The sequence below is a fragment of the Pygocentrus nattereri genome, chromosome 4 (assembly GCF_015220715.1).
Source record: "Pygocentrus nattereri isolate fPygNat1 chromosome 4, fPygNat1.pri, whole genome shotgun sequence".
NCBI classification, from domain to species: Eukaryota; Metazoa; Chordata; class Actinopteri; order Characiformes; family Serrasalmidae; genus Pygocentrus; species Pygocentrus nattereri.
The window spans coordinates 43,283,063-43,296,876 of NC_051214.1; the positions used below are offsets into that span (position 1 = coordinate 43,283,063).

Sequence of the window (13,814 nt, forward strand, 5' to 3'; positions counted from 1 at the left end):
CTATAAAGCTTTGCTCCACACCTCAGATTTCCAGATTTGGTATTCTAGTGCATGTTTTCTTCTGGTTTGTTGATTTCATTTTCTCAGTAAAGGCTTTTTGACAGCTATACATCCTTCCATACTCATAGTGCTGAGCTGTCTTTTCACATTGAAATGATGGATATGCTTCAGATCTGATTTTCTCCTCTCTCTCAAAAATAAAAGCTTTTAGTGTTGTTTACCTGATGGTGACAGTATGGATGGTCTACCAGGCTTTGAATGCTTGATTGCAGTTCCATTTCTCTGTATCTTATTATTTATAGATTTTTCAACTCTAGTTTTGAAACCTCTGTTTTCTTTTTTTTTTTTGCTTTCTCCTTCCTTATGCAAGGACTTCATGTTACATGAAGATTAAGATTAAGTCACCCTTATTAGTCCCACAACGGGGAAATTTCACCTCCGCATTTAACCCATCTGAATAGTGAAACACCACATACACTCTATTGAGCACAGACACACTAGGGGGCAGTGAGCACACTTGCCCAGAGTGGTGGGCAGCTCAATCCACAGTGCCCGGGGAGCAGTTGGGGGTTAGGTGTCTTGCTCAAGGACACCTCAGTCATGTGCTGTCGCTCTGGGGATTGAACTGGCGATCTTCCGGTCACGAGGCTGGTTCTCTAACCTCCAGCCCATGACTGCCCCATATAGTATAATATATCTATTATACCTCAGAAATATCTTTTGAAAAATAATGTGTACTTTGCAGGTTTGGGTGAAAATTAAATACACATTACTATACAAAGGTCTATGACTTTTGCAAAGTGCACTGTATTTTCTTATATTTTGATATCTTGTTTGTCATGCATGTGATTAAGAAAAGTGGGACAGAATTGGAAATGGGGCCAAATATAGGCTGCTAGCGACTTGGGGCATGCAGCATTTAAATATGCATTTACACTTGACTCATTTTTGTGCTTGCAGGCAATGTTTTGCTGAAATTGTACAGTGTATAATATATATGGTGTGCATTTCTTACCCATCAGGTTTTTGGGTGGTGGTTGTCTTGCTTACGATAACCCTGGGTGCTAGTACAGCACCATAATTTTATCTTTTGTTTACACTGGAAAATGAGCACCTGAGGGCACTAAGTAAAGAGTTTGTGAAAAAGCAAGGCTGCAAGGCTGCGTTAGATGGACCAAAGCTCATCGTTCCTCCGCATGATTCCATGTGATACAGCCCATGAGTTTGTATCTCCCAAGACGACCACTTAGCCTCTCTGAGCGCTCACTAGTGTGCAAACTATTTTTCCCTTCTTCTGATAAAAAGTGGAGCATCTGCAACATAGAATACCGCATTAAAATTCTGCAAGGCAAATTTCTTTATCTCTCTCAAAGCACTGAATGAAAATTTCAAATCATTCTGCATGGCAAGTATGGGTTACTGCTCAATACCACACAGTTAATGAACAAAAGCAAGCCACAATGCTTTCACAGTATAGCTCTCAATGTTAGAACTACATCAATTGTGAATCATCTGTGGCTGAACAGAACCATATTGTGCACTAAACTTAAAAAAAGACTTGACTAAGTCTAAGAGACTAAGAGTGGAAGGGAGCAATTGGCACACTACTGGCAGCGGCTTGTGTGAACCTATTATTTAACGAACACAGATTTGACATTGAAAAAGTAATGTTTAATAAAGGTTAAGAGCCAGAGGCTCTTAGCTATGACTTCATAGCAATGAATCCCTCTGCTCAACATATGCTCAGAGTTGAATTTCTTGCATTGTTGATGTGATTTGTGCAAGTGCTTTTTTTTCACCTTCTTTTTCCTCTGAGGAAAAAACTGACACTGTCAGAAGAATTTCTGTGAAGTAATTCCATTAGCTCTTGAGGCTACGCACGACTTGTAAGTTCACGTATTAAAGCCCCAATCAGGACTTGCTGCCAAAGATCTTCGGGCACTGGAGCAAAAATAAGTCAGTTTTCAGCAGTAACCGCGACTCAGGGAAGAAGCACCTTCAAATAATAAATGGAGGTGAATAAATGGAGCTCATCACTTTGCAGTGTTTCTTTAATGTTGTCCTTCTCTGCTACCTTATATCTGACTGTGGTCTTTGTCCAGGTGTTTAATTTTCCTCCTGTGCCAGTTAACCGGTTAATGACCTGTTAATAACTTCTCCTTTTATTGGTCTTTTTTTTGGACTGAGTGCTTCTTTAGTATCTTTTGGGTCGAATTCAATTCCTGACTGGGGATTTAAATGATAAAGTGGATATACAGACTATTTTACATTTGTTTTCTTTACATTGTAACACATTGCAAAGTGTTGCATGTAAGTTGAATTATCTTACCGTGTTATACTTAAAGTGCTACTTATACATCTATCTAACATTTTTTGTGAATTGTATTTTTGTAATGCTACTGTGATGCAAGATAATAAGGATTTTCCTGTTTTGTAATGTTGATTTCAGCAAATCCTTAAATGGCCAGGAAGTCCAAAACTTTTATTACACTTCTTTATTTTGAGATAACTCAACCAGTCACACTTTTTGTCCATGTAGTTACTGAATAATACGTTCTAGGATGTAATAATAGGATTTTAAATGGACAATTAATTGTGCAACAGAAGAGAAAGAAAGATTGACCATCCAGCTGACATCATGCCTATTATGAAATACAATGAGAAATTTAAATACTATGCCATTACTTGATATGATATGTAACCTCTGAATTATTTACAGTGTAAACATGGACCAGGACCAATCATCAAATCTGGAAATGACACTGAGAGAAAGAATAATCACTATTACTGGAATCATATACAGAAATATGCAATGTACAGCAACATATAGCTGCATAATAGAAATGCAAATGAAATTTTGTATTGTGCTGTAATATACATATGGCTGTCAATGCATATTGTATTGTATTTTTGTATACATAGGGATGTCAAAATGACTTCACAAAAATTAATTTCTTGATTTAGAAAAATACAGTGATTACAATATATGTATCATGTTCTTAATAGACTGGTCAGGGTCATTATAAAGCCATGTTTAGCAGTCTGAAGATTTGCCACACATAGGGGCTAGTAGCATTAAAATTGCCTTTGTGAGTATCTATAGTTATATTTCATAGTGAAAGCTGCAGTCATGGTAGAAGAGATCTTGCTAGCATTGGTATACAGAGGCCCCTCTTCATGACTCACATACAATCTGGATGGTCTTGGCAGATAGTACAAACCATTATTGGGGTAAGCAACACGGCAACTTTATATGTAAGAATATTTAATTAAAACTGTAATTTCACATTTCTTTACAAACTCTGGTGGCCCAGCATCTTGCAACATATGACAGTGTCTGTTATTTTTCAAAGTATAAAGGATTGTGGATGACTGAAAGAGTACAAAAGTTGAGTTCTTTAATGTCTCAGATACGAATCATATATAGAAATGAATCGTATTCTCAACCACAAAAGAAGGATGTAACGGCTGAGAAATTAAACCTTCTTCTGCTGCATCCTTGGCTTTGCTTTAAGATATGGCTATTGAAACCGAAGAAACCCACACCAGCTGAATCTCACTAATGCTTGTTTGTAGTTACAAACTGCATGTATATGAAGTAAAAAAATGCTTGCTGTTACAAATGGAATTGAATTTTATATTAAATTCAATAGAAGTTTTTTTTTATTTAGCTTTAGATTAAACAAATTGACAGACAGCTAACAGGCTACTCCAATAATATTCACGTAGGCTTTACTGAAGGTAAAGAATACACCATTTGAATGTCTGTTACAAAACTGTTAAATGTCTGCGTTTAAATAGATCAAGCATTAACTAGTGTTATGTGGCATGGTGAATTTACCCCACAGCCAACTTGAGATTGAAATTTCCACAAAAGCACTAATGAAAATTCAAGTTTATGAAATGACTGGCTCATTAAAAAGATTAAAGAGCCCTAAATTGCATTTGTTGAATTTGCTGATACTTGCAAATACTCTGATAATGAATATTTTAAAAAGCTCCAGGGAGACACATATGTTTATGCATTATTTCTAAAGGTCATGTTATCAGAGTCTGTTAATGAGCCTGGCCTCTTCCTATTTCCCCCATTATATCAAAATCATGACTGCAAAATGCCAGAGGGCACCTGCTAGTGAGTCCTCAATGAATGGGGGTTAAAAAGAACTAAACAGTAGTTTCTAACCACTTCTCCAGAACTTTCCTGTAATTTTAGAAAGTAGAATGATGTATTTCACTAAAGAAAAGTAAAGAAAACGAACCTATATGATTCCTTTTTTTGCAACAAAGAGGTCTTGGGCAGCAGGATGCTACTTTTACTGCTACTGAGTGCTGAATGGTTAGCATTATTTTTACTAAGTGCTGATTGGTCAGCAAATAAACTATGAGTTTACTCAAATGCTCCATTTTATACCATTCTGGACTTGTTCAGGAACTCCATCTAGCGCTTGAAAAACCCAGAAGACATTACAGAGTGATAATTCTCCTCTCAAAATCTCTGATGTTATTTCTACTTTCCTGAGATTTTTAAAGGTTGGAAAATGGCCTTGGAAGATGCCTAGGACTGTTATTACTTAAATAAACCTATTTTTATTGTTGGGGTTCAGTAAAAAAAGCTTAGAAAATTTCTAAATCCACTTAATCTAAATCTAAAAAATTGCTAGATTGCTCAATTACTAATATAATCAATAATGACGGCCCTAAATATATAATTAAATAGCTAGCACTTCATTCTTCACTGCAATACTATGGCTAACAGGCAGAGTTTCTGAATCCTGGGCCTGGCATGTGTCTGCATTGCGTATTTTTGGTATTTTCTCTGCTGTAACACACAGGAAAGGGCACATGAAGGGCTTGTTAATTAGCGATGTTGAGTCAGGTGTGTTGGGAGTGGGAGAAAACATTAAAATCAGCAGTGCAGGGCGACACCAGAACATGGATTGGGAAACACTGCTGAAAGGCATAACGTCACATTGAATAGGAATGAATAAAGTATAGAGGAAGTGAAGTGAAGGCTTCTGTAATGAAAGATGAGACAACTATCAATTAATACGCATCTTCAGATCCACGGCAGCATGAAATGATAGTGACAGTTGCTCCCTCAACGCATGCATGCACACACACACACACACTGAGGAAGGCGGCGATGGCACACGCGCACACACTCAGGCAAAAGCACATCACTGCAGGCAAAAAGTCTTTACCAGGTGGCAAACAGGGGTCGTCACAGTATAATGTATGGGCTTTTTATTGGATGGCAACAGGATGACACATGGGGATGGACAGGGTGGAAAAAGGAGGGAAACTTATTAGAAATGGACGAGTGAAGGTGGCTACTAGGGAGATGTACTCTTTGCTACACGGTCTTAATGACTCGAGAGTTGGCCTCGGCTACACCAGTGGCCCTGAATATAAAAAGGTCTCCACTTTTGAAATGCTTTCAAAAATGTATTCTGTGCTATGCAGCAGACCTTTTTCTTCTTTTTGGTTGAAATGGAATGAAATGTGAGTGAAATATGACATGAAAAATGCTATCACAAAATCCATCTAAGCAATGATAATTTTCACAAATTCCATGTCTGGAGATCTTGAAAGAGCTCAAAACTGCCATTACTAAACAACAGCTGAGTCCAAAAATGCTGTATTCTTACATTAAATGTGACCAACTGTATTTAACCCTTAGAAGTCACAGTTATCACTGATGACAATGAAAGTATGAAGTAATTTTATATGAATTATTTCTCACAGAGAAATTCTGTTGGACGCAGATTCTAAACTTATAATTAACTCCATATTTTTGTTTGTAAGTAGAAAAGGACATCATTTTCTTTTTTTCTGAAAAAAACCACATGCTTCTGCCACATGTTTAAGATTTGAGACATCAAAATAAATGGAAGGAGAGTGCAGACTGAAAGCATATGATACAGAATGTAAACTGAGCGCTAACCTATTTCATTTTGTAACTTATTACATAAATTAAGATGCATTTCGACGTCTCTGCATAATTCAATCTCTGTCTAAAGTCGTTCTAAGTGGTCTGATGTGAAATGGTTAGTTGCAGAGAAACTTAATGACTCTTTACAGTGATGGTGAAAGGAGTCAGACATCTGAAGCCTTTAACAGCTCTAAAAGCTCGAAATAATTACAAATATGCTTCCTAATGTCAAACGTTTTTACTTATGTGGACATTTTGAACATTTAGGACTTTAAACGTACCATTACATATTTATGTAATTACGTTTGAACAGTACATGAAAACAGCAGTGATAACTCGAGACGTCTAAGGGTTAATGTCCACAGACATCTATCATAAGCTAAATGGCCTAATGTATAATCTCATCAGGTGATGATGCAATGGAGTACTTGTCAAAAAGGCCAAATAAGTGATGAGCTTAGACAGGACCTGGCCTGCTCTCTGATTACTGCTGACTGGAAGTGAAGGTAGCCGCTAGTGATTGTCCCTGGCTAACAGAACACCCTATCTGTCTTTATCACTGTCGGTGCTATCAGGATTCAGCCAATAAGCTTCCGCTCTACTCCCACAGCCCACACACAGTTTGCCCAGTGGCAGTCTAGATAAACTCCCAGCAAGAAAACAACCATCAGGCTTTATCACATTCTGTAGTCTCTAAATTCTCATCCAAGCATCCTATTACCCCAATCTATAAACGCTTTTACCCTATAGCATAAATTGGAGATGAAGCTAATGTCCCAGTGATATAGAAGCTCCTCTAAACATTCTGTTCACCAGCTCCAGAGTCCAATCCACAACATCCCCTCAGACCAAAATAACACTGCTTTGATGGATAACCACTTAAGAAACCATGCCAACACTATCCCCAGTCATGGTCTGGTTATAGGAGGCCTCCAGTTCAAAAGTTTGGAATTGCTTGTAACATAACGATATAACAACAATGCTAAAGTGGAACTAAGTAAGTCTTTAAATTATTTACTGGAACTGGAACTGTCGTAATTCACTGTAATGATCTATTCATGGTAATATTTCATTTGCCTTGAGATTTGATCTCCACTTTGCCTCAAGATTTGCTGGTTTAGTTGGTCACCCAGCACGGTATCACCAACCAAAACACAACATATGCTGAGTTTGCTGGCTACCAGCATCACTACTTTTATTGATGCTGTCTAGAATATATTGCCACTGTCAGAACAAAACCTTCTGTGTCTATTTTTGTCATTATTAATTTTTTATAATATCCATAATAATATCCAAGCTGCCTTTCGTATTGCCTGAAAATGGAATAGAAATGGTCCAAAGTTACTTGGAATAAAATATTTTTCCAGACAGTATGCAGGTTTTGCTATTGAACAGCTATGCTGGTCTGTGCTGATTTTTCTAGCTGGGCAATTTTGTCCATCGTTCCAGATGCATCTAAAGTCTGTTAATCTTTTACAGCTTCTTACCACTTATTTGAAACCTGTGACATTGCATAGGACTAAAAATTTTATATTTTTATATATGTATCTGCAGCTAAATTGGTTTTATATTACCGACAACAAAGAATCAAAAATGTTAAACCGTAATTCCAAACTTTTGACCAGTAGTGTACATTAGGATGTCCAGTGCAGTAAAGAAGGAAAAAGGAGCTGTGCCTACCTTCCAGGCTCTTGGTGTCCAGGAGGTCAAATACAATGATGGCTACGGCAGACCAGGTGATGATGAGGGCCAGCACCAACACCCAGGCCATGGGAGAGCTGAAGGTGGTGTACAGGTCATCAGTCATGGTGCGTTTAGATGCACGGATGGAGGAAGCACTCGCATCACTGCCTTTACACTCCAGGACAGTGGTGGTGATGGTGGAACCCCGTACTGTGAAAACACACAACTTCAGAACACCAAGCACATCTAAATAATAATAAAAATAATAATAATAATAATAATAATAATAATAATAAGAAGAAGAAGAAGAAGAAGAAGAAGATGATGATGATTTATTTATTTGTTTGCTTGCTTGTTTTTTTTTGTTTATTTATTTAGTAAATGTCTTTCACAAATCCAAGGATGCTTTACATAATGAAAAAAGACAAAGACCAATGTAAAGCAGTGGTTTAGACAACATCATCATATTACCTTACCCAAAACGTCTCTGGTGTCTGAAGTTTCCAACTTTAGTTTTGCACTGGAGCTACAGGGTTAACATAGCTAACAAGTTATAGAAGTTCATCAACAATTAGAATTGCACTAATTGCACATCTAAATCTTCACACGTTTGCCTCAGGGTTGAGTTAGAATTGCTAATAAGGTTTCTGACACATTGACCAAAAATATGACACATTGCTAAAAAAAGAATACTAGCAGCTTTACTTTTGTCCATCTTTATAGATTTCATACATATATAGTATCATACAGTGTGAGAAACCACGTATGCAAGCCTACTCAACATGATTTGAACCAAATACGTGAGGATCTAGGCATGTGGCTAGCACAATGTTAAACTGCTGGCTAAAACTGTCCATTTAGTAGCCAGTAACTCCAGGGCAAAACGAACTAAGCAAACTTTAGACACTATGCATAGATTGGCTAATTAAAATTTTGGGCCAAAGGGAAACTATATACGCATTTTTTGGCGAAATGATAATTTAAAAAATTGAAGTAGAGAAGCATTGTGGGAGATGGGGCTGAGACACAGGGTGGATAGTTCCAGAGTTTAGGAGCTGTAGTATTTAATGAGCTGCCACTAGTACCAATGGTCCTATGCAAGGGATCACAAGTAGCAGTCTCAGAAGACATAAGTGTAAAAGGAAGGATGAAGGAGCTCAGTAACTTATGCAGAGAGAATGATACAGGAGGATATTCTTAACCAATCAAGCTCAAATAGCATAGAGGTGATGCTTGTACTGCTCTGTGTCTGTCTTTTAGAGGTTTATCTTATTTATTTATTCTGGCTTAGCAATGTTGTGTGATAACAATGTACACTAAATCACTATGAAACATTTTTCTGTCCTTCAGAACAAATACAGTTTCAGTGTCTCTACACTCCTTGTCCAAAAGTTTGTAGACACCTGCCCATCCAGCTTTTCTGAAGATAATCAAGGGTATTAATAGGAAAGTTGTCCCTTTGCTCTTCATGGAAGGCTTTATACTAGATGTTGGAACCTTGTTATGAGGATTTGATTGCAGCCTTAAGAGCATTAGTGAGGTAAGGTACAGATGTTGGATCATTTCCGGATCACTCCAACACATCCCAGAGGAACTGGATGAAGCTACACCCACTGCTCAGTTCCACTGCTCCACAGCCCAGTGCTGAGGGGCCTTGTACCCATCCAGCAGATGCTTGGCATTGGGCATGATGACTTTAAGCTCATGTGCAGCTATTGGTCATTGCTTTTCTATGGAGATTGTACAAGCTATATGTGTGTGATTAAACACCTGTGTCAGCAATGGATGCGTTCAAATTAACATACTTAGTACAGTATATTCATAATATATAATTCATTAACATGCATATCACTGCTGTCGGAAGAAAACCTTGTGTCTCCATTTTTGTCAATTTTTCAGTTTTTGACATAATTTGAAAATGCCTGTTGTTATGCTCTGTGTAAATGTCATGACGAATTGACCAAAACAAATGGCCTAAAAATTACTTGGAAAAATGTCTGGTTCCATTGACTTACATTAAAAGTGAAGTATGTTTTTTCCTTCTCCTGTAGCTTACATTCTGGAGATAAGAGGTTTTGTTTCCGACAACAGCATTATGTATATGTATACTGTATAATATACTTAAATAATATACAGCATCTACTTATCCAAATATAAGAAACTCTGGCTGCTGAATTTTGAAAGGCTTAGAAGGGTAAGACTGACTCAAACTGGCAGACGGATGTTTGTTCTTTGTCTGTGGTCACTGTTCTGCTCTGACAGAATACTGAAAGAAGGCTGGGCTCCACAAGAATGGTGCACCATTGCCGTATCAATCACATATTGTTCATACATCTCCAAGGCCACAGCAAAGAAAAATGCCACCTTTGTATCAATTTGGAAAGATTTATTGATGCGACTGTTTCTGTCAAAAGACCCGTTCTAAATGGATATAAATCCCTGCCACAGTGGAGGCTGAATTGGCTCTCAGTGATTCCTTACAGATGTTACACGTGACCTTTGTAAACACTGTTCCTTTTGCAGAGCCCCCTGTATTGATTCACCCCAATACGGCCAAATTCAGTCAGAGTCCGGAATTGATTCTTGTATGAGCCATTGTGATTCTGGCTATGGTTCCTTAAAATTGATATGCGGCTGATCTGCTGTGCGTCTTAGAAGAGATGGGCCTGTGCTCTCAGTCTGCGATGACCGGGAAAGATAAAGTCAGTCTGAGATTTCTTTTATGCTACCTCTTCTTTGACTTGAAAGACACAGTTGTGTGCAAATGTTTTGGCACCAGGGTGTTGATTTTCTGAGTGAACATAAGTTAACACATCCTCTATATATTGAAAAAGAATTACAAAACATAAAATGTCACCTGTGCAAAAGCTATGGAACAGTTTTATGTTTTATCTTATCTAATATGCAAAATTCAGCAAATAAATAAAAATTGTGCACTAAAAATTGCAGAAACATGCCATAATCAAGTATGTTCTCACTACTGGATGTGTTTCATCCATGTCCTTTGACCCAGGCCTGTATCATGGAAAACCACATTTTTGCGTTCGTTTCTTTTTTAAACAACAGGGTTTGATGTAGTATGAAAACACAACAGGTCCATGTGGCAAAGCTGCAAATATTGCCTGTTTTAAGCTCAACATTTGAGTGACCATCACAAATATCCTCCTATTAAGATTAGCCCCACTCATTTTAAGATTAAAGTAAGTGACCCTTATTAGTCCCACAATGGGACTCTGCATTTAACACACCCATGAAGTGAAGCACCACATACGCACTAGTGAGCACACAGACACTAGGGGGCAGTGAGCACACTTGCCCAGAGCAGCGGGCAGCCCTATCCACGAGCCTAGGGAGCAATTGGGGGTTTGGTGTCTTGCTCAATTGCACTTCAGTCATGTACTGTTGGCACTGGGGATCGAACCAGCGACAGGGCCAGTTCCCTAACCTCCAGCCCATGACTGCCCCCTTGACTCTATGAGATGTGTTGTAATACGGCCTGCTATTTGAAAGAGGCACAGAGCTCATTGACATATATCAATCTTGAAGGCACAGTAACAAGAACAGCTTGTAGAAATAAATTAGAAATTATGACTGTTTTCAGTAAATAAAAAACACAAACATCATAGATGAAAGAAAAAAGAACAAGTAAATTCTAAACTCTTCAACGGCGCATTTGTGAAGAAAATGATTCTACATGGACCCATGAACACCCAAAGAACCCTTTGCATGGTTAAAGGACTCATGAAAGGGTTCTTTAAATTGATAGAGAATGTGTTGTAGATGGTTCTATACAGAACCTTTTCGAGAAGGGTTCTATGTAGCACCAAAAAGGGTTCTTCTAAGCTTGACACTGTAAAAATAGAAGATTTATAAGACTGAATTTAGATCTGGTTAGCCAGGCAGAGAACTGATATGCAGAAGATGCACGAGTAGGCGGAGTTTGCTTGGTTTCTTGTGATGTCTTCTGTGTCATAGCGTAGGTCTCTAAAGCAAATTAGCCACAGATCTAAACTTTATGAAGGATCTGCTCAAAACAATAAAGCTGCGCTGAAAATCTCTATTCATCTGTTTACAGTTCATTATCTCTTCACTCTGGGTTACAGATCTGTATTTGGTTACCTCCCTAGCGTGTGTGCATGTATGTGACTGGATGAGCGCTCTGGCAGTTTCCGTTCAGCCCCCACCTGTTGTAGCCCTTCACACTACGCCGTGTTGTCAGACTGAGGATTAGTGAGATCCATCCACTTGCTGACTCAAGAAGGCCATTCGCTGCGTTTCCCCTGTACTGACCTTATTCAGAACATCCCTCAGCCTACACCTGGACTGTTATGCATTGGCAAGTGCCTTCAAAAGAGCCAGGAAATGACCCTGTGAATAGTCACTGGCACTTATGAGTAGCATATCAGCAAGTGAAGTACTCTTGTGACTTTGTTGTATCTTAATAATAAGATTTGGGCCATACATATCACTCTCGTATTCACAAGGACTTTATCAACAACAAGCAGAGAACTATGTGTTGGCCTTCAAGCTTGGCAGCCTGGCCCAGCCGTATGAAAACAGTGTTCAAGAGAAGAATGGGAAACAGGTGCCTCTCATCAGTGATTCTGATAGAAGACCTTGTCCTTCCCTGTATTCATATCTATGGCGAGAGCTTGTTGAGAAAACTGAGTCAGCAGACAGACAGTCCACTGCTGGGCTTCACACCATCCCCCTTCATTCTGACACTTTAAATAGAGCTTATTTACACCCATCTGACTGACAGTTCCTACGGTTTAATCAGAATATCAAATTCAGCTTTAAGTCTCTGCAACAATAAGCTATTTCACGCAAGGCTGAAATCCATTTAGCAGTCTTCAGTCATATTAATAATTGCTTTTGAAACAACCTCATCACAAGGAAAATAGCTTCGGAGAAGTTTTCAAACTTATTTTGCGGGTGTTTCGGTAAATTGACAGGATTTTGTGTTCGAAATCCTCGAAATCCTCGCAAATCCTTTTAAGCATATTAAATATTCGTTCATATCAGGGACTTTAATGATATCACCTATCCAGACAAAAAATACAAGCAGAGATACAATACAGATATCCAAACTGGACTGAGTAGCTAGATTTCCTCTCAGGCAGATTGAGCCATAATTCAATTGTTAGGCCTATCTGAAGATCCTTTAAAAGCTGCTCTCGCATCACATGCATGTTTCACATGAGCATAACAGTGCGCCATATGATATGGCCTATTTTTAGCAGCCTTTCGATCATGAAATTCCTCTACAAAGCATCCGTCGATCAGGCTGTAGACTCTGCACTGTATGTGTCGTGCCTTTTATTGTATTATTCATCCTTGTGGCACCTTAGAAGCAAAACAAAAAACACGTTAAGATGTGAAGAAGAAGATGACTGTACCTTCCATTTCTGTCAAACAGTGCTGAAAACCCACAATTGGCCCTCAAGAGTGAAGTGCTATTGCTGTGTCTCCGGGCTAGTCCTGCTAGTGTTCCAGCAAAAGTCAGCCAAGTCAGGGCCTGGACCGCCTCGAGGAAGCACAAAAAATATGACACCTGTTGCTTACAGAGAGTCAGTTAAACGAGCAGTAGAGTCTCCTCACCCCGCACACGATCCAGAGAGAGGGCCGTGCAGGCAGTAGCCTTTCTGAGTGCAAGCTAAGAAAATCAGGAAGGCTAAGTGCTATAAGCTAATTCTAACCCCCCTCTGATTGTCCCCGGCACGTCAGGGGTGTAGGTCAGGAAGAGCAGGGATGCATAGGGAGGGCTTGGACGTAACCTTATCCCTGAGTGGACCAGGCAGTTTATTCTTAGAAACCTCAGCTGCATTCTGCTTTGCCTTTTTAGGCCTGGGGTGTGACCCCTATCAGCAACTGGGCTGGCATAGGAACCAACAACACATGCACACACATATACAGGCCTGAGAAAGTTAAGAATAGGCCTATAATGGCTATCGTTTCCATCAGGAGTAGTTCATGGTTCTGCCATAAGCTGATGAAGCAGTGTTTACGTAGGCTACGTGTTTTATATTCAGTTCCTGATTGAAAGAGCTTCGCTGTTAATGAATGCCAGGATTTAAAATATTTAACACTACTTGTTCACAAAAAAAACTGTATTCATCCTTTTATTGCAAAAATCCATCTCAAGATATTTTCTCTAATAGCACAAGTTACAGTGAGGTTGACGTTGAGCTGTGGTGCA

At 38.8% G+C, this 13,814-nt stretch overlaps 1 protein-coding gene across 1 annotated transcript in view; it reads right to left on the bottom strand.

The window, feature by feature from the left end:
* trdn (triadin) overlaps nt 1–13,385 on the bottom strand; it is a 92,184-nt gene extending 78,799 nt beyond the window's left edge. The window contains exons 1-2 of the mRNA XM_037537387.1: nt 13,015–13,385; nt 7,613–7,825 (exon numbers count right to left, since the gene is read on the bottom strand). Of these exons, the coding sequence (XP_037393284.1) occupies nt 7,613–7,825; nt 13,015–13,021 (220 nt within the window). The 5' untranslated portion in view covers nt 13,022–13,385. The remainder of the gene's footprint in view (nt 1–7,612; nt 7,826–13,014) is intronic.
* Between the last annotated feature and the right edge of the window lie 429 nt (nt 13,386–13,814).